Source organism: Leopardus geoffroyi, chromosome A1 (assembly GCF_018350155.1).
Source record: "Leopardus geoffroyi isolate Oge1 chromosome A1, O.geoffroyi_Oge1_pat1.0, whole genome shotgun sequence".
NCBI classification, from domain to species: domain Eukaryota; kingdom Metazoa; phylum Chordata; class Mammalia; order Carnivora; family Felidae; genus Leopardus; species Leopardus geoffroyi.
The window spans coordinates 5,955,789-5,981,864 of record NC_059326.1 but is presented as its reverse complement, the minus strand read 5'-3'; the positions used below and the strand labels follow the sequence as shown (position 1 = coordinate 5,981,864).

The 26,076-nt window shown below is 41.5% G+C and overlaps 1 protein-coding gene across 7 annotated transcripts in view; it reads left to right on the top strand.

Moving 5' to 3' along the window:
- LOC123588772 (phospholipid-transporting ATPase IB-like) overlaps positions 1-26,076 on the top strand; it is a 213,065-nt gene that overhangs the window by 6,274 nt on the left and 180,715 nt on the right. For 4 of the 7 annotated variants that reach the window (XR_006708109.1, XM_045460446.1, XM_045460364.1 and 1 more), the window contains exon 2: positions 17,321-17,465. Coding sequence is in view for 6 of the 7 variants with exons in the window: in XM_045460446.1 (XP_045316402.1) it covers positions 17,365-17,465 (101 nt within the window). In the remaining variant the exon portion in view is untranslated. Of the gene's footprint in view, positions 1-3,890; positions 5,110-5,616; positions 5,698-6,744; positions 6,778-17,320; positions 17,466-26,076 lie in introns of those variants that run through there. The other 3 variants (XM_045460116.1, XM_045460198.1, XM_045460281.1) reach the window with 3 other exon arrangements.

Genomic DNA, 26,076 nt, shown 5'->3' with positions numbered 1-26,076 from the left:
AAGATTTATATCATGTAGTCATGTAGTCTGTGGCATTTTGTTGGGGCGGTCCTACCGAACTAATATGAGAATGGGCATTAAGTCTCCCAGTGGACAGTCTAGGAGGGCGGCCTGCCTCGCAGTCGGTTTCTCTCCACTGTAACCCATCATGTGGTCGTGGCATCCTATTGAGAGCTGATAAGGGGCTCGAAGCTGGGTGTGGTGTGGAGGAGCATATGGGGTCGAGCCGCTTTATCTCTCCCTCAGGGTGTTCAAGAGGTTGCCTTCCGCCACCTGGGCTTACGTTACACTTCGTCCAGTTACAGGATTTGCTATAAGTGATGTTCCACTTGAAAAATACAGACTTAGGGGATGGAAGCTAACTGTTTCAAAGTGCTGGTTTCCAAGTGCAATGAACTCATGAGATGTTCCCCTTCAGGTTCATCAGGGAAGCAAACCTTCCACATTTGAGACGAGGATAGTGACTCACAAGCAAGCTGTCATGGCACATGAAGGGCTGACATCACTTCATCAACTGACACTCTGATAACTTAAATGTGGTGGTAGGAAGAGATTAAAACCATATATTCACATGTATGTAATTCCCCTGGGAATGATGAGGCACAGGAAGGGAAGGACGAAAAATAAACCACTTTGTGTGTGTGTGAAAGAGCCGTATATTTGTTCTGTCCATCAGTGGCAGACGGCCTTACAGAGGAATCCATCCTTTGTTTGCTCTCGCCTTCTCGTGAGCCACACAAGATACTTATCAATAAGAGGTGTGCTTATTTGTTCATTAACTGAGCAAACTCATACTGCACTCCTTCTTGTTAGATCCAAACACAAAGTATGAGACAGTCTCAGCCCTGGGGGCAGTCAGTGTCTGGCCTGGTGATCAGACACGTGTACTGAGAAATCATAACCAGCTGGCAGTGCTGATGTAGAGGTAGGGGCAGAGTGGAGAGGGCCACAGCGAACAGCGGGAAGATCAGGGAAGGCTGCAGAGAAGAGGGGACATCCGAGCGAGGGTTTGCCAAGGGAGGGCAGTATTAGGTGGTCTGTACCTGTGGAGGAGTCCGGTGTGAAGGGGCTCCATGTGCTGAGGACGGTTCAGTGTCTTGATCCTCACGTGAAAGGATGGAGGGACAGGACAGAAGACCAGATAAGGGGCCAGTTGGTGAAGGGTCCGATGTATTCTGTTAAAGACTCTGTTCTTGATCCCGTAGGCCATGGGGAGCCAGAGAATTTTGACTTGAGAGGCGGAATGTACAAACATGATGGCCAGACCTAATTTAACAGTAGAACCCTGACCACTATCTGCAGCAACTAGCCCAGGAAGCCAGCCCAGTATCTACAAGTCATACTTGTAGGAAGGCAGACCAGTAACAGCCCTGGAAGCCAAACAGGAACTACTGTATCAGTTGGCCCCCGGATGACCAGGCTTTGATTCATAACTGAGAGCTGCAATTTTTGTGTCCGCTTCCACTTTAGGACCAACTGGGGAAAAGCCAAATGCGCACGCCTAACAATTGCATAGGATGCCTACTTTTTGGAAGCCCGCCTACACATCCCCATGTCAACAGCCTTGAGTTGGGGCACACCTAGAGCCATCCCTCTCCTCCACTGTGAAAATTTATCACTTTTCTGCCTGCTTTTCAGCCCTGCCAAAGTGCGAGTGATGGTGGGTGTCTGCCTTGCTAGAGCAAGCTCAGAAGAAATGGACTTTGCCTGTTCTCATTTGGTTGGTCTTCATTTATTTCCACAGAATCCAGGGAAGACAACTCAGACAGTATATGGAGAATTGACTAGAAGTTGAAGAGACAGTTGGCTCCTGTAGTTACCTTGGCCATGGGCAGGTCACTTCTGCTGAACTAGTGACTGTCTCTTGCTTTTTTTTTTTTTTCCCCCATTTTGCTTTTCCTGGCTGGTCCAGAGAAGGGATCAGGGCCCATGACTTGAGGAGCAAAGACAGGACCCAAGTACCCTCCTCTCCAGGAGATAAGTATTCTCATCAGTGATGCTATAGGTCAGGGCTAAGGAGAGAGACTTCCAGGCTAGCCTTATGTGAAGCTATGGCTTGGGGACCATTTGCTCATACACTTGAGCAATGATGTCTGATATTGAATTCCAAGTTGCTCCCTGCTCTGTTCTAATGTAGTACTAAGACTTTAGCAAAGTCTATACTACAAGGTAACCTGGTATCATCTGTTTTTTGTGGAGTGGGGGGAGGTGCCTGTTCCACTTTAGGAGGTGATAACAGCTGTCCAGCATGAAGGAGAAGCCCCTCAGCACTTGGCCACCCCATAGCCCAGAGGACTCAGGATATACTTATGATTTGCTCATTCTCTTTCTTCTGTTATTTTAGTCATGTAATCTTATGAACAGCAGAAAACCTCAGTGTTCTTATAATCATTGATTTTTGACTATTTCAGCAATCACTTTTTAAAAAAAAAATGAGGCAGGGGAGCAGAGAAGGGCAGAGGGAGAGAGAAAGAATCTCAAGTAGGCTCCATGCCCAATGTGGAACCCTGACATGGGGCCTGATTCCATGACCCTGGGATCATGACCTGAGCTGAAATCAGGAGTCAGATGCTCAACCCACTGAGCCACCCAGGCGCCCCATATTTCAGTAATCACTTTTGTTTATATCAACTCACATAAAGTGTGAGGTGGTGTTTTTTTTTTTTTTTGCATATTAGAAATTCTCATTATCTGAACAGCTTAATGAGTATGCCCATACATTTTTACCTATATGTTATATTTCCATAGTGAAATGTACGTTGGATGCGTTAATGTGTTTATTTCAAGATTTTGGGTCTTTTTGTGGGTAGTGCCCTAGAAATATCACAGCTTGGAGGATCATGAGTTGAGCAGCCACGATTTCACGTTTGTATGTGTTACGTATGCTCATGAGCATTATCTAGTCATGTGATTGGAGGTGGGAGCTGGCTTGGAAAAGAACAAAAGGTTTGCAGAGTCCACGTTGCCTGCTGGTGAGTGGCATGGGGCTGCTGGAAGTGGCCTGGGAAAGCTTTCCTTGCGCCCGTCGTGGGGCTCTCCACTGAAGCTGTCCTGTAGATCACTCTATGATCGTGTCTAAAACAACGGATCACATATAAGAGGTGCTCAAAATACGTGGTGATTGAACGAGAGCTTATAGCTTCCCTGTGGTCTGCTCTGGTTTCTTCCTTAGGAAACCGGGTAATTCCAGAGCCTCCCAAACAGTATGTTATAAGATATGTAATATAGGATACATACCTATGGGAATATCATAATGGAAAAGCATAATACAGAGAAAAATCAAAAGAAGTTAGGGAAGTGATGTGTTTTGTAAGTTTTCTGTGTGTACTTAAGCATCTTGCATCCTGTAAAAATGTCACAAAATATCAGTGTAGAATTTCAGATTCACACATATTTAATTAAAAAGTAGTTCACTTGCACTTACAACTTTGCCCAAAATGTAATTTAGAATTACTCTGCTGAATACCAGGACAGCCTAACTTAGAAAAACGTGATAGTATATTTGTTCAACAGAGAAATTTTATTTTTTTTCAGCATTTCTTTGAACTGTCCTTTCGTATTATATAGTGTTTAACCTTATTCAGGAGAATGGACTGTTTCTTTTAAGGTCAGCTCACTCACGAGTTCCTGTGGGATACTTATTATATATGCCCTATGAATAGTTGTATGTATGTATGTTTTTTAGAGAGAGAGAGTGGAAGAGAGAGGATCTTAAGCAGGCTCCATGCTCACTACAGAGCCTGATTCAGGGCTTGATCTCATAACTGGGAGATCATGACCTGAACCGAAATCAAGAGTTGGATGCTTAACCAACTGAGCCACCCAGGTGCCCCTGGTTTTCACATTTAAAGAAACATTTAATCGAACTAAAGTCTCAACAGTGTTTCTGCTCATGTAAAGTACGTGCTTTGTTTTTTAAGGATCTCAGGTGCTCAGAATGGAGTCATTCAGTGATCATATTCCTTGTTAGTAATACGAAATCATTGGCCCAGAAAGGCTACATCTTTGTTCTTTCATTTTACCTTAGCGATTTTTCTCTATCTGCCTGCCGGCATTTCCGTACTCCTCACTCCCTCGTGTATTTAATGCTCTCCCCCGCCCTAGTCGTCCCTCTTTTGAATATATTTCCTTGAAAAGCATATAATACTTATTTTGTATAAGTTTTACAATTTTATGTAAAGGATATTGTGCTATAAATCTCGTTTGGCTAACTGATAAACTATTAGGTTTTCAGGACCTATTCATGTTACTTTATATAACATGCTTCTGACTGGTGCATATTACTTTATTGCATTCACATACCATAGCTTATTTTTTTCCTCTACTCACACTTAGGTTATTCCCAACTGTTCCTGCCTCTATGAACTTGTATGTCTTGTATGTGTCTTCTTATGAATTTTCCCTGTAGTGTGTGTGTGTGTGTGTGTGTGTGTGTGTGTGTGTGTGTTTGGTATATTGATCCTAGAGTAGATGGCAGAGGTTTGGGCTTATGTATTTAGTTTCAGTAAGCAGTGCTGGATTGTTTTCAGGAATTTTTGTACCAGTGCAATTTCTAATATGGTAAATATCAGTAGATATATGCCGCATAGATGAAAACTCCTTGGGTTCTTTGCTATTTTTTGAGTCTGAAGGGTTCCTGAGACTCTAAAGTTTGAGAGCCGATGACTTACTCTATGATGCTATTGGCAGAAATCATCAGTTATCAAATCTACATTAGGTTCACATTGTTTCCAATGAGGTATGGTCTTATCTTCATGTGTTCACCTGTTAATAAGGCACATTACATACTTTTTTTTCACCATTCGGAGGAAAAGCGAATTAGCTCTGAAGCTTGGAAAGTCTCTCTTATCCTTCTAGGCTCAGTTGAAGCCTGGGAGGTACTTCAGAGGGCAAGGAAAGCACACTTGGTGAGCATGGAAGGACGGGGAATGTGGGCAGCCCCATCTCAGAAGAGCAGTGCGGAGGGCGGTGCTGAGCCCTCAACTGTCAGAACTCCCAGAGGCAAGCTGGGAAGGCTTCAGCTCACTCCAGGCCAAGCCCAGCGGCCACTGTCCCCGATTAGAGCTGTTTGGGCTGAGGGAAGACATTCAGGATATTAACCCTAAAAAGGTCAGTTTTCCAGTCAAAAGTGGAGTCCGTAGCCTGACCGGTGAGTAACTAGGAAGTCCTTTGTTTCAGTGTGTTGTCCGTTGAAGCAGCAGCTGGACAACTGTTCCAGTAACTGAACTTGGGTCCATTCTCAAATGTCCCAGGCTCACCCAGGGAGTCCGTCCTTCTCTTTCATCGCAGATTCTTGCCCTTGAAATCTTGTAGGACAGGTGTGAGAGGCTGGGATCAGTGTCCTCAACCCTAAGTGGCCAGAGAAAGATAAAGTGAGATGACAGATTCCTATGTAATTTACCTACTGCTTAAAAATATCCCAGTAATTTGGACCGTCACTGTTTGGTGGATGCCACTGCAGTCAGTCTGTGTGATGTGTGTCTGTGCATGTGTATAAAATTCAACAAACACACAGACTGTCACCACAACCTCTAACATTTTATTTTTTATGTTTTTAATTTTTTATTTAATTTCTTTTTTTTTTTTTTTTTTTTTTTTTAGAAATAAATAATTGAACATAAAACAAAGCAAAAATCACCTTTAACCATTACCTCTAGGCTCAGTCCTCCTGTTTTCCTCCCTTGGCCCCTGCTGCAGGTAATTACTATTCTGAATATGTTATGTGTGGTTTTAGTCATATAAAGGTACATTTGCAGGGGCACCTGGATGGCTCATTTGGTTAAGCGTCCAACTCGATTTCAGCTCAGGTCATGAGCTCACGGGATTGAGCCCCATGTCAGACTGTGTGCACCAACAGTGCAGAGCCTGCTTGGGATTCTCTCTCTCTCTCTCTCTCTCTCTCTCTCTCTCAATAAATAAAGAAATAAATAAATATTTTGAAAAATAAAAACACATTTACATACATATATTTACAAATATATATTTACAAAGTATAGATCCATAAGCAAGACACAATATTGTAGTTATATTTCTTACAAGATTACATAAATGATTTAGTAGAGTAATGTATATATCATTTTCACATCACTCTTAGATTTTTGAGCTCTACCTAGTATATCAATCATCTATCATCTATTGGTAGCACTCTTTTAAATGTCTCCACAATATTTCATCATATGATTAAGATGGGTTTTACTTAACTCTTTATTCATAAGCATTGAGATGTTTCCGTATTTTTTTTCACTGTTACAAATGGTGCTGAAATACACATCCTTGTTCACATCTTCTTGTATACACGTATGAGTTATTTTTTAAAAGTTATATTTAGAAATGGGAATACAGTGGTGCCCTCTTAACTGTGGTTTTGCTTTCCATGGTTTCAGTCATCCATGGTCGACCACAGTCCAGAAGCAGAGGACCCTCCTCTGACGCACGGTCAGAAGGTCACTGGTAGCCTGACATTAGGTCATGATGCCCACATCATTCATCTTGCTTTGTCTCATCATGTGGGCATTTTAAATTTTTTTTTTTCAACGTTTATTTATTTTTGGGACAGAGAGAGACAGAGCATGAACGGGGGAGGGGCAGAGAGAGAGGGAGACACAGAATCGGAAACAGGCTCCAGGCTCTGAGCCATCAGCCCAGAGCCCGACGCGGGGCTCGAACTCACGGACCGCGAGATCGTGACCTGAGCTGAAGTCGGACGCTTAACCGACTGCGCCACCCAGGCGCCCCTCATGTGGGCATTTTAACATCTCACATCATCACAAGAAGAAGGTCAGTACAGTACTCTCAGATATTTTGAGAGAGAGAGAGAGAGAGGGAGACCACATCCACATAACTTGTGTTACAGTATGTTGGTCTAATTGGTCTATTTTGTCATGATTGCTGTTAATCTCTTACCCTGCCTAACTTACAAATTAAACTTCTATAGGTGTGTATGCATAGCAAATAACATCGTGGTTATAAGACTTGGTACTCTCTGTGGTTTCAAGCATCCACTGGGGGTCTTGGAACCCATCGCCCATGGATGTGGGGTGACTACTGTACTGGATTGTGGGACACCTGCAGTCTTCACTTACTCTCTAAAATGCTTTTATTAATTTATACTCCCACCTGTCCCCTCCGGGTTTTTAATGCCCCATGCCCTCACCCACCCTTGTCATGCTCTTTGGGTTTTAGCTTTAGCCTGCTTGAATTTGAGCTATCTTCATATAGTTATTTTGCTTTTATCTTTCTCTAAATTAATTGCCAATTCATACATTTTCCTTATGTTTTTATATATTTTTTTATTGATTTGTGGGAATCATTTAAAACATCTGGGTGGAAAACCTGTGTCAGTTATATGCATTAAAATATACTCTAGTGGTATGTGGTTTGTTTTTAAAATTTTTTAATGTTTTATTTTTTCTTTTTTAAAAAATATATATTTTTTATTATTTTTAAATGTTTATTTATTCTGGGCCCAAGGTGGGGCTTAATCCCATGAATCTGGAGATCTTGACCTGAGCTGAAATCAAAAGTCAGACGTTTAACCAACAAAGCCACCCAGGTGCCTGTTTTACTATTTTAATGCACAAAAGATTCTTTGTTTTCGTGAAGTCAGATTAATTAGTATTTTCCTTTATGGTCTGTGCTTTTGAACGTTTTTGAAGTAATCTTTCCCATACCCTGATCTCCTACAGATTTCATTCTTTCTTTTAAATATTTGAAATTTTGCTTTTCATACTTAGACAATTTAGCCTATCTGAAAAGTATTTTTGTAAGTGATGGAAATTAGAGACATAATTTCCTCCCATACTGTTAACCAGTTAGTCCAGTATAATTTACAGAATGGCCTTTCTTTTCCTGAAGACTTAATAATGCCACTCATTATTCTCCAGTATAGATGATCACTTTTCCTGGCTTATTCTGTTCCTAGTCACTGTTTAATTATAATAGTTTTATAATATCTATCGCCTATTATTTTATTGTGGTTAAAGACACAGAAAATCTACCATTCAAACCACTTTTTGTTTTGTGTTTTTTCTTTTCAAATTTTTACTTAAATTCTGGTTAGTTAACATACAGTGCAGTATTGGTTTCAGGAGTAGAATTCAGTGATTCATCACTTACATACAAAACCCAGTGCTCATTGTAACATGTGCCCTCCTTAATGCCCATCACCCATCTAGCCCATCCCACACCCACTTCCTCTATCAACCCTTAGTTTATTTTCTATCTGTAAAAGTCTCTTACATCAAATAACTTTTAAGTTTACAATTCAGTAGCGTTAAATACATTCACAAAATCATGCAACTATCACCACTGTGTATTTCAAGAACTTTTTCATCATCCCAGACAGAAGCCCCATACCCATTAAACAATAACTCTCCTTTTCCCTTTCCCCCAGTCCCAGTAACCTCCAGTCTAGTTTTTGCTGTCTCAATGAATTTGACTACTCTAGGTAACCTCATATAAGTGGAATCATAGTATTTGTCCTTTTGTGTTTGCCTTGTTTCACTTAGCATAATATTTACAAGTTTCATCCATGTAGGATGTATCAGAATTTCATTCTTTTTAAAGGCTGAGTAATATTCCATTATATGTGCATACCACATTTTGTTTATCAGGTCATTTGTTGACGGACATTTGGATTGTTTCCACCTTTGGGCCATTGTGAATAATACTGCTGTGAACACTGGTGTGCAAGTTTCTGTTTGAGTCCCTACTTAAAAAATTTTTTTTAAAAATCTTTATTCACTTTTGAGAGACAGAGACAGAGCATGAGCAGGGGAGGGGCAGAGAGAGAGGGGGGAAACAGAATCTGAAGCAGGCTCCAGGCTCTTAACTGTCAGCCCAGAGCCCGACGCGGGGCTTGAATCCACGAACCGTGAGATCATGACTTGAGCTGAAGTCGGATGCTCAACCGACTGAGCCACCCAGGCACCCTTTGAGCCCCTACTTTTAATTCTTTTGGGTATATATCTAAAAGTGGAATTCCCAGATCCTATGGTAATTCTATGTTTAAGTGGTTTTTTTTTTTAAATTGAGATATAGGTGACATATAACGTTAGTTTCAGGTGTACAACATAATGATTCAATATTTGTATATGTTGCGAAGTGATCACCCACAAATCTAGTTAGCATCTGTCTTCATGCATAGTTATAAATTTTTTTTTCTTGTCATGAGAACTTTTTTTTAAACTTTTTTTTTCTTTAACGTTTATTTATTTTTGAGACAGAGACAGAGCATGAACGGGGGAGGGGCAGAGAGAGAGGGAAACACAGAATCGGAAGCAGGCTCCAGGCTCTGAGCCATCAGCCCAGAGCCCGACGCGGGGCTCGAACTCGCGGACTGCGAGATCGTGACCTGAGCCGAAGTCGGACGCTTAACCGACTGAGCCACCCAGGCGCCCTAAACTTTTTTTTTTTAACATTTATTTATTGTTGAGAGACAGAGACAGACCGAGCATGAGCAGAGGAGTGGCAGAGAGAGAGGGAGACACAGAATCCAAAGCAGGCTCCAGACTCTGAGCTGTCAGCATAGAGCCCGATGCGGGGCTTGAACCCACGAACCGTGAGATCATGACCTGAGCCGAGTCAGACGCTTAACCAACTGAGCGACCCAGGCACCCAGTCTTGTCATGAGAACTTTCAAGATTTTCTTTTAGCACCTTTCAAATATGCAATACAGTATTATTAACTATAGTCACCATGTTGCTTGTTACATCCCCAGGATTTACTTACTTTGTAACCAGAAGTTTGTACCTTTTGACCTTCTTTAAAAATTTGCCCATCTCCCATCGCCACCTCCGGCCGTCATCAATCTTCTTATTGAACAAGTTTGTTTGTTTGTTTTTGTTTTTGTTTTTGATTCCCACATGTAAGTGAGATCATACGGTATTTGTCTTTCTCTGTCTTAATTCAGTTAGCGTGCTGCCCTCAAGTCCATCCATGTCATTGCCAATGGCAAGACTTTCCTCTTTGTTATGGCTGAATAATGTTTAATTGTGTATATATACACCACATTTTCTTTATTATTCATTCACCAATGGACTCTTAGGTTGTTTCCATATATTGCGTATTGTGAATAATGCTGCAATGAACATGGGTGTGCAGACATCTTTTAAAGTTAGTGTCTTTATTTCCTGCTTGGTAGATAGACCCTCAGGTGGCAGTTTTTAATGTATACAAATATGTGTAGTCCTTCAGGACCATGAGTGTAAGCTCCCCTGGCCACCAGACTCAGGCAATCTAGAAGCGTCCCCTGGGTAGCAGCTGCAAAGATAGTGCCACCGTCTGAGGTCTCTGGAGAGGATTCCAGTTAGCCCTGAGACACGTGCTTAATTAGAAGGCTGTCCCCCAGGCTGCAGCTATAAAGCTGACAGGCCTGTTTCGCAGACTGGTGCCACTCTGCCCTGCCCTGGGGATGGTAGTTGGTTAAGAACTCTCCCTCTGTTGGTTATGGCCTTAGGGGACCCACAAGCATGAGTCCTGCTGGTCACCGGAGCCAGGCAGCCTAGAGTGTCCCCTGGGAAGCAGTCACAAAAATCGAGGTGCCAGGCGAGGGTACCAGCTCCTTTCTGGCAGACACTGGCAACCCGGAGTGAGGCAGAGGGAGAGCACACAGACAGCATCCACCAGCTTCTGTATCTGCAGGGTACTTCATCAGGCCCCTTGTGTGCCAAGCCAGTAGCTGGCCCTCAGGCTGAAGCTCCAGGACCAGCAGATGGGCCTTTTCCACAGAACGACCGGGCCTGTGTTTCCGTGTGCGGCCTGTGACACGCCCTGAGAGTGGTGCTGGCCAAGAACCAGCTCTCTGATCGTTACAGTCCCATCCCATGAGACCCAGGAATGCAACCCCCACTGGCCACCGGAGCCAGGAAGTCAAGCAGCATCCCCTGAGTGGCAGTCACAAAAACTGGGGCACCGATGTACAAACTGGGGTACCAGCTGTGTGTGAAAGCTCCCCTCTGGGAAATATTGGTGCTCTGAGGGTGGCAGAGTACAAACACAGAGCCCACCCTCCAAGGTCTCTGGAGAGGATGACTGAGTCTTTAGATATGTGTTTGATTAGAACCCTGCCACTCAGATCACACCTGTGAAGATTAGTTGGCCTGCTTCACAGAGAGCCTGGGCTCCTCAGTCTGTTGTCTCTCTGTTGTGACATTGGGGGTGCAAACTGGGTGCGAACTCTTTCTCCATTGGTTACGGTCCAGTGGGACCCATGAGCATAGCCCTCCAGCTGTAAAAATGAAGTCACCAGGCGGGGGTACAGGCTCCACTCTAGGCGATAGCAGAGGGCTGGAGTGAGGCAAAGGGGGAGAGCAGAGATTGCGCCCACGGGCCTCCGTATTTGGAGAGAATTTCAGCAGACCCCCAGATGTGTGTTAATGTAGATGTCAGCCCCGTAGGCCAGTGTGTTAACATGAGAAAATAAATCTCTTTAACAGAAAGCTTAGGCACTTTTTAGTTGGCCGCCTCTGTGCTCGGCCCTGGGGTGGGTGTTTGCACATGTGAGACCTTTTTAAGAACAATTTTCTCAGTTCACCATAGCCTTGTGAGTCTCAGGGATGCAAGCCCTACTAGATGTTTTGGGGGCTCCTTTCTAAGGTGCAGGTAAAAGTTGAGGTGCCACATGTAGGGTTCAAACCCTTCATGCCTCAGGGACAAGCTCAGGTTTTTCGAGTTCCCTCCTGATTGTGGGTTGCCATACCTAGAGTGGCGTTTGTAGGAAGGTAGCGTCAGCCTTTCCCACCCACTCCGATGTGGGTTTTTTTTCGTTCACTTTATGTGTAGGAGTTCGCTAAGCTAGTTTTTAGCCTCTCCCTCCCTACCGCTGGAAACCGTTCCATATGCAGCTGTAGATTCACTGTGTATTTTGGTTTCTCTAGAGACTCCTTCTTAAACAGGTTCTTAGCCACTTCTTCCAGCTGTGATAATCCTTTGATTTGGTTTTGTTCTTCACAAGTGCTTTTTAGGGTGTTTTTCTTTTAAGTAAGACAGGAAGACTAGAAAGAGCTAAAGTTAGGTATTTCCCTTCTCCCATGTTGATGAGGCTCTGGTAAAACACTTTTCCTTGAGGCAAGCCCTTGTTGAGGAGAACACAGTGTGCTGAGCATATTTTACAATGGTCCCTTTTCCCCTTCCCTTACTGGAAGCATGAGGGGACTTTTCTCTGATCTTCACCCTGGGAGTCTAGTGGTATTCCTTAAGGTCCCCTTCTAGGACTTTATCTCAAATCTGGGGCATGATTAAGCCTTCTGCAATTAATCAATGACCCTCTACATGTTTCTGCCAGTTGCTGGCTGCAGAGATAAATTCTGGTTCTCTGTATTCACCCATCTCTTTAGATTTGGGGCCGGCAATTTGCCCTGTGACCTCAATTCTCTGATGGATATAAGAAGAGTCATTGGTTTTCAGTTTAGTCATATGTTTTTTATTTTTCTCTTTATGAAGATGGGAGTCTTAATTTCCAAGGTTTTTTTTTTTTTTACATGTTACACTAGAACAGTTTTTAAAATAGATACTTTGAGAGTATTTTTTGTAGGCCATCATGTAGTTTGTCAATAGACTTCTATTTCTTTCTTTCCTTTCTCTTTGAATTTTACTTTTCTTGCCTTTTTGCACTGAATAAAGCCTCCAGTACAATACTGTATATGTGCGGTGAGGAAGGGCAGTCTTGCATCATTATCAGTCTTAGGAAAGAAGCAGTTGGTTTTTCACAATTAAGTCTGATATTTGCTGCATGTTTTTCATAGACATCCTTCATTAGGTTGAAGAACTTCCCCGATTTTCTTGGCTTGCTGAGAGTTTTGATCATTTGATGTTGAACTTTGTCAAATGCCTTTTCTGTATCTGTTGAGATTACCATAGGGTTTGTTTTTTTTCCCTTTAGTCTTTCGAGATGATAAATTACATCATTTTATGTTCAAATGATGAATCAAACTTCCTTTCTTGGAATAAACCCCACTAGGTCATTATGAGTTTCCTAGGCTCGTCATAGGGAAAGTGCCACAAACTGGGTGACTTAGTTAGAACAACGGGAATCTATGGTCTCAGAATTCTCAAGTATAGAAGTGTAAGATCAAGGTCAGCAGGGCTACACTCCACTTGAAATACATAGGAGAAGGGTCATCCTTTGCCTCTTCCAGCTTCTCGTGGCTCCGGTGTTCCCCGGTTTGCAGCAGCACGACTCCACGTGGTACCTCCATGTTCACGTGGCATTTTCCTGTCTCTTCACATTGTCTTCTCTTTATATGTGTGTCTGTCTCTGTGACCGAAGTTCCCCTTTTCATAAGGATACTAGTCATACTGGGTTAGGGTCCACCCTATGACATTATCTCAATTTGGGTAACGCTGCAAGGACCTTATGCTGTGGTCTGAATGTTTGTGGCCCCCTCCCCCCAATCCATATGTTGAAATCCTAAGCACCAATGGTGAAGGTGTTAGCAGGTAGAGCCTTTGGGAGGTGCTTAAGCATGAAGGAGCCCTCACAAATGGGATCGATGCCTTATAAAAGAGGGCCCAGAGAGGTCCTTAGCCCCTGCCACTATGTGAGGACACAATGAGAATGCACCAGCTACGAACCAGGAAGGTGGCCCTCATCAAAACCACCATGCTGGCACCTTGAGGTCGGACTTCCCAGCCTTCAAAACCATGAGAAATAGGGGCGCCTGGGTGGCTCAGTCGGTTAAGCCTCTGACTTCAGCTCAGGTCACGATCTCACAGTCTGTGAGTTCGAGCCCCGCGTCGGGCTCTGGGCTGATGGCTCAGAGCCTGGAGCCTGCTTCCGATTCTGTGTCTCCCTCTCTCTCTGCCCCTCCCCCGTTCATGCTCTGTCTCTCTCTGTCTCAAAAATAAATAAACGTTAAAAAAAATTAAAAAAAAAAAAGAAAAACCGTGAGAAATAAATTTGTTTATGAGCTACCTGGTCTGTGGTATTTTGTTAGAGCAGCCTGAGCAGACTAAGACAACTTATTTCGAAATAAAGTCACATTCTGAGGTACTGGGGGTTAGGACATCAACGGATCATTTTTTGGTGTGAAGATGCAATTCAATGCATAAAAGTCATGATGTGTAATCGTTTTGCATATTGGTAGATTTGATTTTTTGCCAAGGATTTTTATATTCATGCTTATAATGGATTTGAATTTGTACTATTTTTTTCTTGTAATGACTTTGGTTTTGGTGTCATAATGCAGTTTCATAAAATTTGGGGGAAACATTCCTTCCTCTTATTTTTCTCTGGCCGCTTTTAAGATTTCCTCTTTATTTTTCTGCATTTTCACTATAAATCCAAGTGTAATATTCTTGACTTACTTTGTTTGAGATGTCTTGGTTTTCTTGCCTCTGTGGAAAAAGTCATAGCCATCATCTGCCAACATACTGCTTTTGCCCTATTTCTCTCTCTCTCCCTCTCTTTGTATGTGTTTTTATCTGCTTTTACCTTGCAGCACTACTAATCCTGAACCATCTTAAACTGACAGTACTTGAGATCTCTTGGCCAACTCTGATGATGCCAATTTGGGTTATTCTGCTAGAAAGCTCCCTCCCTCCCATCTCTCTCTGTCTCTCTCTTTCTCTCTCTCCTTTGTCAGAATTATACCAAGGCCCTGTGGGAGTGGTTGAATGGATAATGGGACAACATTCTTTCAACTTCACCCTGACCCTGAGATGAGTTTCTGTGACTATGACATTTTCTCAGAGTCTCTGTCTTGGGCATGACCCGAACCTTGCCTTATATAACCCCTGTTTCCCCACTGTTAATTTTGGTGTTAATTGGCACATTTCTTCAGGAGGAAGGTGCTTTTTGAATTTTTTACTTAATTCTCTTGAATTTTGTTTTTGATGAAAATTTGGCTTGATAATAGCTACTCGCTTGAGTAGTGAATTTAAAAAAGCCTTAAAAAAAAAAAAGTCACCATTTTAAGCTGTGTCAACAGAAAGTTCGGTCACAATAAGATGGCCTATGATTACCTAAAGCCTTGTTTTTGTATCCAGGTAAATCACTGCTTTCTACATCTTGTTTACCAGCTTTTCATTCATTTCTTGATAGGACATCTGGTCTCCTGCCTCAGTGATGACTTCTACGTGGGGCCCCACTAGTCCCTCTCTTTCCAAACTTCATAAACGATTTGCTGGTCTAGTAATGATTTTTTTTTCATTATTCTTAAAGTCCAGTGAACTTAACCAGGAAGTGTCTTGGAATTTGTGTTAGATTTTCCTTAGTTGTTTTGTTCTCATTAAAGAAAGATCTATTCTACTACGACTTTCAATATTTGTGTTTCATGTTTTAAATTTCTTAAGGACAAGAAGTATGCATACGTTGGATCCTTTGTCCCACATGTATAATTTTTCTCCAGTTCTTTATCATCTGTGCTCTTTTTCATTTCATTTTGCTTAGTTTTCATAGTGTGTGCAGCACATGCCTCTTTTCAGCTCTCTGTTATCTTAGTTGCTTCTGAGGCGGCCTTCCTTTTTCTTCAGATATTTCGCTTTCATTTCTTTTCTGAGCTCTTTCAGGTCACATTAAAAATTCTTCTGCAGTTTCATTATCACTTCAAAAAATAATTTAGTATTTCTCTTTTTGACCTCTTGTTTCATAATGGCCATATTTAATTTCTTTTACAGGAAATGCATTTTCTGTGTGTTTTGTAACTTAATTCTTTTGATGGGCAAACAAGAATTTCCTTTGTCTTTTGTTCCTTAGGCTTTGTCATTTTTATGGGCAAAGGGCTGCATTACGTTTTCATAGATTCTATGTTGGCTCACTTTTTACTATTATACAATTTAATGGGGCCACTCTAAGAGACCAGTTATCTGCTGGAGAGGCATGTTGGTGTGGTGAGAGGCACCTAGTGTGTGAGCCGGGACATTAAAGGCTCAGGCCTTTCAACTGGGGACACTTGGTCACCAGCACCCTTCTGTCAGCTGGCAGCAGGTCAACAGGCTCCTCCTTGAAGCCTGTTGATAGCCTTGAAGATCACACATGTCTAGTCAGGTGTTTAGAGCTTTATTTATTTTCATCAGCAGCCCCTTAGTAAACTGTAACTCACTTTTTGCTTCTTCACCCTCACACATGGATGCGTTGTTAGGGAAACGCTTGAAGAGAAATAGCTCTCTTACCAAACATACAGTGATGGTGAGAAAGTTCGTGACTCAAGGACTTGAATATCCCTATTAATCCTGCACTTCAGGACCTTGGGCAAGTCTGAGGAAAACTGGGTACATGGACTCAGACATAAAAATGCTTCTTACTGTTGAGGGCACACTAGCCTCTATTTCTTGTCAGAAACAAATGAGACTTTCCTTGGCCCCTTGGTCAAAAATCTCACTTATTTTGGGGGTAGGAGATATCAAAATATACGTTACCTGGGTGGAGTTAATGGGGCCAGGAAGACTAGTCAAGGCTATTTCAATAGGGGAGAGAGATTGAGCTCACCTTGGCGGAAACAAAGGTGGGGAGTTTTAAAAAGCTGGGGTGGGGAAGGAGGAGGATTGTTGGCCACCTGTGTCTGCTAACTGGCTTTACCCAAAGAATAACTACATTTTCTCTTATCTTCATGACATGTGAGAATTTTACACTTCGAGCAAGGCACCCCCTGAAGTTAGGTTCCTACCCTACCATGGAATGGAGAACTTCTTTGATGATTACATTTCAGGGATCTCCCAGGTCCTTGAGAAAAGCTTTCCCATGGATCTTAAAGCTGGCAAGGGGCTTTTCAGGACATTTCTGTACATTTCAAAGGGAGTAGAATAACAACATACAATCACCTTTTCCAAAGTAAATGCTTCACGTTAGTAAAAAGGAAAGGGAATTCAGGGACTAGAGAGAAGAAGACATCTATTTCCAATTTAGTCAAGCTGAGGGGAATGTTAAGGCCATCTTGGTCAGGGGGCTGCCCTCTGGTCATGGAGCTACTGCTCTTCAGCCAAGACACTCTCCCCTCCGCTTCCCCCAGCCCTATTCTCCTTCTCCCCTCGCCCATTCTTTTCCTGAGGCCAGCTGCTGGGCCCTATCTCACTGCATCTTCCCCAGTCTCCTGCCCGGGCTGAGTGTCAGTGCCCACCCAGAGCCTCCAGGGCTGGGGAGGGAATGGGGATGTGGTAGCCATGAGGGAACCAGAACCGCCTCGCCAATGCAGGGTGACAGGGGAGGTCTTGGATGTCTGGTCCCTGGAGAAATGGATGGGACAGGTGAAGAACTGGAGGCTAGGAAAACAGTCTCCTCCCTGGGGACTCAACAGAGGTCCAACATGGAATGCACTTGATGCGTTCCCTGGAGCCTGATTTCAGTTGCACTTCTGGGTAACATTCCTTTGCCTTCTTGTTGTAGGACCTGTTGATTTCTCTTTAATCTGTCAGAAGGTGGAGGAAAAGATGGGCTGCCAACAGTCTCTGCAAGGATCAGACGTGTCCAAAGTCCGCACCATTTACCTCAATGAGCCCATTAGGAACAACTTCTGCAAAAACTCCATCAGGTGAGAAGTGTGTGTAGCTGGGAGGAGAGGAAGGAGGAGGATGTAGTCCTCACCTGCAAAATACACTTGGTGTAGATACTTCAGGCTGTAACAGTTGTCTCAAACCCTGAGAAACTTTGAATTCTCAAGTTCACTACCAAGAACAGGCTGTGTCTTCATCTCACCCTCAAGGTTTCTGTTTCTGAATTGGCCTCTGCTCTCACTTGTTCCTCCTGTTCATAGCAGTACCATGCAGCCCACTGCCAATCGAGAGTGCCCTAGCAATACCTAGGAGGTAAAAGTGCTTTCCTTTCTTCCCCCCAAGGTTTTATTTAAATTCATGTTGGTTAACATATAGTGTAGTATTGGTTTCAGGAGTAGAATTTAGCGATTCATCACTTACATATAACACCCAGTGTTCATCCCAACAAGTGCCCTCCTTAATGCCCATCACCCATTTAGCCCATCCCCCCCACCCAACACCTCTCCAGCAACCCTCAGTTTGTTCTCTACAGTTAAGAGTCTCCTATGGTTTGTCTCCCTCTTGTTTTCATCTTATTTTCTTTTTCCTACACTTCCCCTATGTTCATCTGTTTCGTTTCTTAAATTCCACATGTGAGTGAAGTCATAGGTCTTTCTCTGACTGACTTATTTCACTTAGCATGATACATTCTAGCTCCATCCACATCTTGCAAATGGCAAGATTTCATTCTTTTTGATGGCTGAGTAACATTCCATTAAATACACATGTGCGCACACGCACGCGCATGCGCGCGCGCACACACACACACACACACACACACATCTTCTTTATCCATTCTTCAGTTGATGGACATTTGGGCTCTTTCCACAGTTCGGCTATTGTTGACAGCTATAACCATGGCGGTGCATGTGCCTCTTTGAATCACTCCTCTTTGTATACTTTGGATAAATACCTGGTAGTACAATTGCTGGGTCATAGGGTAGTTCTCTTTTTAACTTCTTGAGGAACCTCCATACTGTTCTCCAGAGTGGCTGCACCAGTTTGCATTCCCAAGGTAAATGCTTTGTAGTGGAACCTCACAGAGCTGCTGAGTTCTCCACCATTATCCTACATTGGGGAATTTAGCATTAGGCTTTTTTTTTTTTAATTGAAGTATACTTAACATACGGTGTTATATTAGTTTTCAGGTGTATAATATAGTGATTCAGCAATTGTATACATTACTCAGTGCCCATCAGGGTAAGTGTGTTCTTAATCCCTTTATTTCACCCATCCCCCCACTCATCTCCCTTCTGGCAACCACCAGTTATTTTTCTGTATTTAAGTTTCTGGTTTTTTGTTTGCCTCTTTTCTCTTTGTTGGTTTCTTATATTCACATATGACTGAAATAATATAGTATTTGTCTTTCTCTGGCTGACTTATTTCACTTAGCATTATACCCTCTAGGTCCTTCCATTTTGATATATACCATACCTTCTTTACCCATTCATCTGTGGACGGACACTTGGGTTCCTTCTATATCTTGCCTACTGTAAATAATGCTGCAATAAACATAAGGGTGCATATAGATCTGTGAATTTGTGTTTTTGTTTTCTTTGGGTAGATACCCAGTAATGAATTACTAGATCATATGGTAAATATATTTTTAATTTTTCATGATACCTCCATACTGTTTTCCATAGTGGCTGTACCAATTTGCATTCTCACCAACAGTGCATGAGGGTTCCTTTTCCTCCACATCCTTGTTACTGTGATTTTTCATTTTAGTCATTCTGACAGGTGTAAAGTGATATTTTATTGTGGTTTTAATTTGCATTCCCGTGATAATTAGTGATGTTGAGCATCTTTTCATGTGTCTGTTGGCCATGTATATGTCTTACTTGGAAAAATGCCTATTCAGGTCCTCTGCCCATTTTTAATCACACTAATTTGGGGGGGGGGGTTGAGGGGAATACGTTTATATTTGAGTAAGTTTATATACATAGGATGTTAACCCCTTACTGGATATGTCACTTGCAAATATCTTCTCCCACTCAGTAGGTTGCCTATTCATTTTATTGATGGTTTCCTTCACTGTGCAAAAGCTTTTAATTTTGGTGTAGTCCCAATGGTTTAATTTTGCTTTTGTTTCCATTGCCAGAGAAGACATATCTAGAAAAATATTTCTACGTCCAATGCCAAATGGACATTTCTTTTAGGAATTTTATGGTTTCAAGTCTTACATTTAGGTATTTAATCCATTTTGATTTTATTTTTGTGTATGGTGTAAGAAATAGGTCCAGTTTCATTCTTTTGCATGTAGCTTTCCAGTTTCCCAGTACCATTTATTGAAGGGATTGTCTTTTACCCTTTTTATATTCTTGCCTCCTGTGTCATAGATTAAGTGACCAAATAGGTGTGTGTTTACCTCTGGGCTGTCTATTCTGTTCTATTGGCCTGAGTGTCTGTTTTTGTGCCAGTACCATAATGTTTGGATTACTATAGCTTTGTAGTACATCCTGAAATCTGGGAGGGTGATACGTCTGGTTCTGTTCTTCCTTCTCAAGATTGCCTTAGCTATTTGGGGTCTTTTGGTGATTTCATACAAATTTGAGGACTATTTGTTCTAGTTCTGTGAAAATGTTGGTGTTTTTATAGGAATTACACTAAATTCATAGATTACTTTGCGTAGTATGGACATTTTAACAATATTGATTCTTCTAATCCATGATCATGAAATATCTTGCCATTTGTGTCATCTTCAATTTCTTTCATCAATCTTTTACAGTTTTCAAAGTACAAGTCTTTCACCTCCTTGGTTAAGTTTACTTTTAGATATTTTATTATTTTTGGTGCAATTGTAAATGAGATTTTTTTTTTCTTGATTTCTCTTCCTGCAGCTTTGTTATTAGTGTATAGAAACACAACAGATTTATGTATAGTAATTTTGTATCCTGCAACTTTACTAAATTATCATTACTGATAGTTATTTGGTGGAGTTTTAAGGGTTTTTCAAATATAGTGTCATCTGCAAATAGTGACAGTTTTACTTCTTCCTTACCAATTTGGATGCTTTTTATTTCTTTTTCTTGTCTGATTGCTGTGGCTAGGACTTCCAGTGATCTGTTGAATAAAACTAGTGAGAGTGGACATCCTTTTCTTGTTTCTGATCTTAGAAGAAAAGCTCTTAGTTTTTCACCATTGAGTATAATTTTAGCTGTGGGTTTTTCATATAAGGCCTTTAATATGTTGAGGTATGTTTCCTCTAAACCTGTTTTATTGAGAGTTTTTATCAAAAATGGATGTTATATTTTGTCAATTGCTTTTTCTGCATCTATTGAGATAATAAAGTTTTTATCCTTTCCCTTGTTGATGTGATGTATCACATTGATTGATTTGTATGTATCAAACCACCCTTACATCCCTGGAATAAATTTTACTTGATTGTGGTAAATCATTCTTCTAATGTATTGTTGGTTTTAGTTTGGTAATATTTTGTTAAGGATTTTTGAGCCTATTCATATCAGAGATATTGGCCTATTGTTTTCTCTTTTTGGTAGTGTTTTTGTCTGGTTTTGGTATTAGGATAATGCTGGCTTTGTAGAATGAATTGGGAACTTTTCCTTCATCTTTTATTTTTTGGAATAGTTTGAGAAGAATATGTATTAACTCTCTTTTAAAAGTTTGGCAGAATTCATCTGTAAAGCTATCTGGTCCTGGACCTCTGTTTGTTTGGAGTTTTTTGGTTACTAATTCAATTTCACTATTGGCAATCTGTGTGCTCAGATCTTCTATTTCTTCCTGATTCAGCTTTTGAAGATTGTATGTTTCTAGGAATTTCTTCTAGGTTGTCCAATTTTTGGCATATACTTTCTCATAATATTCTCTTATAATCCTTTGTATTTCTGTGGTGTTGGTTTTTCTCCTTTCTTTTTCCTTTTTAAATTTTTTAATGTTTATTCATGTTTTGAGAGAGAGAGGGACAGAGTGCAAATGGTGGAGGGTCAGAGAGAGAGGGGGACACGGAATCTGAAGCAGGCTGTGAGCTGTTAGCACAGAGCCCGATGTGGGTCTTGAACCCACGAACTGTGAGATCATGACCTGAGCCAAAGTTGGTCACTTAATGGACTGACCCACCCAGACACCCCTCTTCTCCTTCATTTCTGATTTTATTTGAGTCATTTTCTCTTTTTCTTGATGAGTCTGGTTATACTTTATCAACTTTATCTTTTTAAAGAACTAGCTCTTGATTTCATTTATCTTTATTGTTTTAGTCTCATTTTATTCATTTCCACTCTAATCTTTTTGTTTCCTTCTTTCTGCTAGCTCTGGACTTAGTTTGTTCTTCCTTTTCTAGCTCCTTTAGGTGGAAGGTTAGGTTGTTTGGAATTTTTTTCTTATTTCTTGAGGTCGGCCTGAATCACTGTAAACGTCCTGCTTAGAACAGGCTTTGCTGTGTCCCAAAGATTTTGGAAAATTGTGTTTTCAATTCATTTGTCTCCATGTATTTTTTGAGTTTTTCATTAGCAGCAATAAATGGTGTTGATGATGGGGACCCTGACATGATGTGATGAGAAGTCCACTTTACCTCTGTGTTCCATCCCAACAAATCACCTCACTCTGAGCAGGAGGAAAATGCCAGACAATCCAAACTGAGGTCATCCTCATTGATCTATTTGTTGTTTAGGGGCATACTGTTTAGCCTCTATGGGTTTGTGTTTTTTCCAGCTCTTTTTTTTTTTTTTTTTTTGTAATTGATTTCTAGTTTCATACCATTTTGGTCAGAAAAGATGCTTGAGATTATTTGAATGTTCCTAAATTTATTGAGACTTGTTTTGTGCCCTGATATGTCATCTAGTCTAGAGAATGTTCTATATGTACTTGAAAATAGTGTGTATTCTGTTGTTTTGGATGGAATGTTTTGTTTATATCTGTTAGGTCCATCTAGTCTGATCTGGTTCACAGACACTGTTTCCTTGTTGATTTTCTGTCTAGACAATCTATTAATTGATGTAAGTGGAGTATTAAAGTCCCCTTCTATTACTGTATTACTGTCAGTTTCTTCCTTTATTACTGCTAATGTTTGCTTTTTGTGTTTAGGTGCTCCTATGTTGGGTGCATAGATATTTACAATTGTTATATTCTCTTGGTGGATTAATCCCTTTATCATTATGTAGTGTCCTTATTTGTCTCTTGCAATAGTCTTTGTTTTAAAGTCTATTTAGTCTGATTTAAGTATTGCCACACCAGCTTTTTTTTTTTTTTTTTTGGCTTCCATTTGCATAGTAAATGTTTTTCCATCCTTTCATTTTCCGTGTGTATGTGCCTCTAGGTCTGAAGTGAGTTTCTTGTAGGGAAGCTTATAAATGAGTCTTGCTTGTTTTTATTTATTCAGTTACCCTATGTATTGTGATTTGAGCATTTAGTACATTCACGTTTAATTATTGATAGATATTTACTTATTGCCATGTTGTTGTTTCTGGTTGGTGTTGTAGTTGTTCTCTGTTCCTTTTTTCTTGCTCTCTTTCCTTGTGGTTTGATGGCTTTCCTTAGTGTTATACTTGGATTTCCTTCTCTTTATTTGTTGTGTATCTGTTGTAGGTTTTTGATCTGTGGTCACCACCAGGATCAAATATATGACATCTTGAATGTATGTTGTAGTCTATGCTCACAGTTACTTAAGTTCAAACACATTCTAAAAACACTAGGGGCGCCTGGGTGGCGCAGTCGGTTAAGCGTCCGACTTCAGCCAGGTCATGATCTCGCCGTCCGTGAGTTCGAGCCCCGCGTCAGGCTCTGGGCTGATGGCTCAGAGCCTGGAGCCTGTTTCCGATTCTGTGTCTCCCTCTCTCTCTGCCCCTCCCCCGTTCATGCTCTGTCTCTCTCTGTCCCAAAAAAAATAAATAAAAACGTTGAAAAAAAAAAAAAAAAGCACTAAATTTGGGGGTGCCTGGGTGGCTCAGTTGGTTAGGCATCTGACTTCAATTAAGGTCATGATCTCACAGCTTGTGGGTTTGAGCCCCACGTTGGGCTCTGTGTTGACAGTTCAGAGCCTGGATCCTGCTTTAGATTCTGTATCTCTCTCTCTCTCTCTCTCTCGGCCCCTCTCTCTCTCGGCCCCTCCCCTGCTTGAGCTTTGTCTCTGTCTTTGTCTCCCTCTCAAAAATAAACAAACATTAAAATTAAAAACAAAATAAAAGCATTTTTTTTGTATTTTTATATTTGTACATTTTTACACCCCCTTTATGTTTTATGTATATAATGTCATATTTGACATCATTTTATTTTGTATATCTCTTAACCTAACCAATTTTCTGTAGATAACTGATTTTACTGCCTTTGGCTTTTAGCTGTCATACTCATGTATAAGTGAGTTATCTTTACTATATGTTTGCTTTTATCTGTGAAAAATTTTCCTCTTATAATTTTCTTCTTATTATGACCTTTTCTTTCCATTTGAAGAATTTCCTTAAACATTTCTTGTAAGGTTGGTTTAGTGGTGATGAACTCCTTCAACTTTTGTTTGTCTGGGAGATTCCTTATTTCTTTTTCTATTCTGAATGGTAAACTTGTTGGATAGAATATTCTTAGTTGTAGGTTTTTTTTTTTTTCTTTTGGCACTTTGAATCTATCATGCTACCCCCCTTCGGCCTGTAGTTTCAGCTGAAAAATCACATGATAGATTTATGGGGTTTTCTTCTTATGTAACTCTCTGCTTGTCTCTTGCTTTTTAAAAAATTCTCTTTATCATTACTTTTTTGCCATTTTAATTATTATATGTCTTGGTATGGATGTCCCTGGGTTCATCTGGTTAGAGACTCTCTCTGCATTCTGTATCTGGGTGTCTGTTTCCTTCCCCAGATTAGAGAAGTTTTCAGCTATTATTTCTTCAAATAAGTTTTTTGCCCCCTTCTTTTTCTCTTCTTTTTCTGAAATCTCTATATTTGAATGTTATTGATGATGTCGCAGAGTTCCCTTAACCTATTTCCATTTTTTATTATTGGTTTTTCTTTTTGCTGTTCAGCTGGGTTGATTTCCATTACCCTATCTTCCTGATCACTAATCTGTTCTGCTGCATCCTCTAATCTGCTTGTGGTTTCCTCTACTGTATTTTTAATTTCTGTTACTGAATTCTTCAGCTTTCACTGGTTTTTCACATTTTCTGTCTCTTTTTTGAAGTTCTCACTGAGTTCATCCACTCTTCTCTCAAGTTCTCTGAGTATCTTTAGGACCATTACTTTGATTTTTTTATCAGGCATATTATTTTTGTTTCATTTTGGTCTTTTCCTATGATTTTGTCGTGTTCTTTCATTTGTGACATATTCTTCTGTCTCCTGATTTTGTAACTCTGTGTCTATTTCTGTGTATTAGGCAGGTTGGCTACATCTCCTGGACTTGAATGTAGCGGTCTTTAATAGGAGTGGTGCCTATAGTGCAATCTCCGTTGGTCCCCAGGACAACATCCTCCAGGGGTGTCTCCCGTGTGGGCTGTCTTGCACCCTCCACTTATAGCTGGGCCTCAGTTATTCTTAGTTCAGACAGCTGCGGTGACCCATTTTTTCTTCTGTTGGTGCACTGGACAGGGTTTGCTCCCTGCACTGTGGAGAGGCATGTCTGTGGCTACTGTGGGCTTGTCGGTGGGCAGGGCCAGCAGTCAGCCAACCTGTCTGCAGTTAGCCTTTCTGCCATAGCTGCACATGCACCCTAGGGCAGGGCTTGCTTTCTGCAGAGCCAGCCAAGACGCCTGGCTGCAGAAACTGTGGGCATGTTGTTATGTGGGGTTATGTCTCCCTCTCTTCAGGGCAGGAGTCCCTTTGGAGCGGTGCTGGTCCCTGTGGGAGCTGCTCGCAGGCTCTGTTGGGCAGCAGCTGCTTTGCTGGGATGCCTGTTGAAGAATCAGGCAGGCCGGATGGGGAGGGTCCACAGGGGAATGCTGGGCTGGGGCACCTGATGCTAGAAAGGTGGGTGAAGAGTGTTGCTGGCTCCCACAGGCATCTGGCTATCTAGCCTGGGGGAAGGAAAGAGAAATGGCTTCTGCCAGCACTCTTGTTCCTGGAAAAATCTCATGCAGATTCCTGCCCCTCCAGGCACATGTTTTAAGATTAGTCAGTAAATCTTCGTGTATACCCCATGTGCTTTTCAAACTGCTGCTTCTGTATTGGGCCTTGGGCTGGATTGTTTAGTATGCTGGCCCTTTAAGGGCAGGGACTCAGCTTTCCCTTGCTCTCTGGCTCTCCCACAGTTAAGCCTGATGAATTTTAAAGTTTTTGGATTGAAGCCCCACTGGCCTTCAAGCCAGATTTTATGGGGACTCATCACTGCGGGTCCCCAGGGCTGGGGGTGCCCTGTGTGGGGTCACATCCTTCTGCTTTTTGGAACTTGTGCTGTCTCTCCCATTTGCAGTTAGTTGTGCTGGGGATTTGGTTCCCAAATGCAGCTCTGCCTTTCCTGCCCTTTTTGGTGTGGCCTCTTCTATGTGATGGAGCTGTTATCTCTGTGTGTTTGTGGGACAAGGTGGATTCAGGTTTCTCCTATTCTGCCATTTTCCCCAAACTCCTGGTCTTTCCGGTTATTTTTAAAAGTTTATTTATTTATTTTGAGAGAGAGAGAGAGAGAGAGAGAAAGCGGGGGGGGAGGGGGGAGAGAGAATGCAAGCAGAGGAGAGGCAGA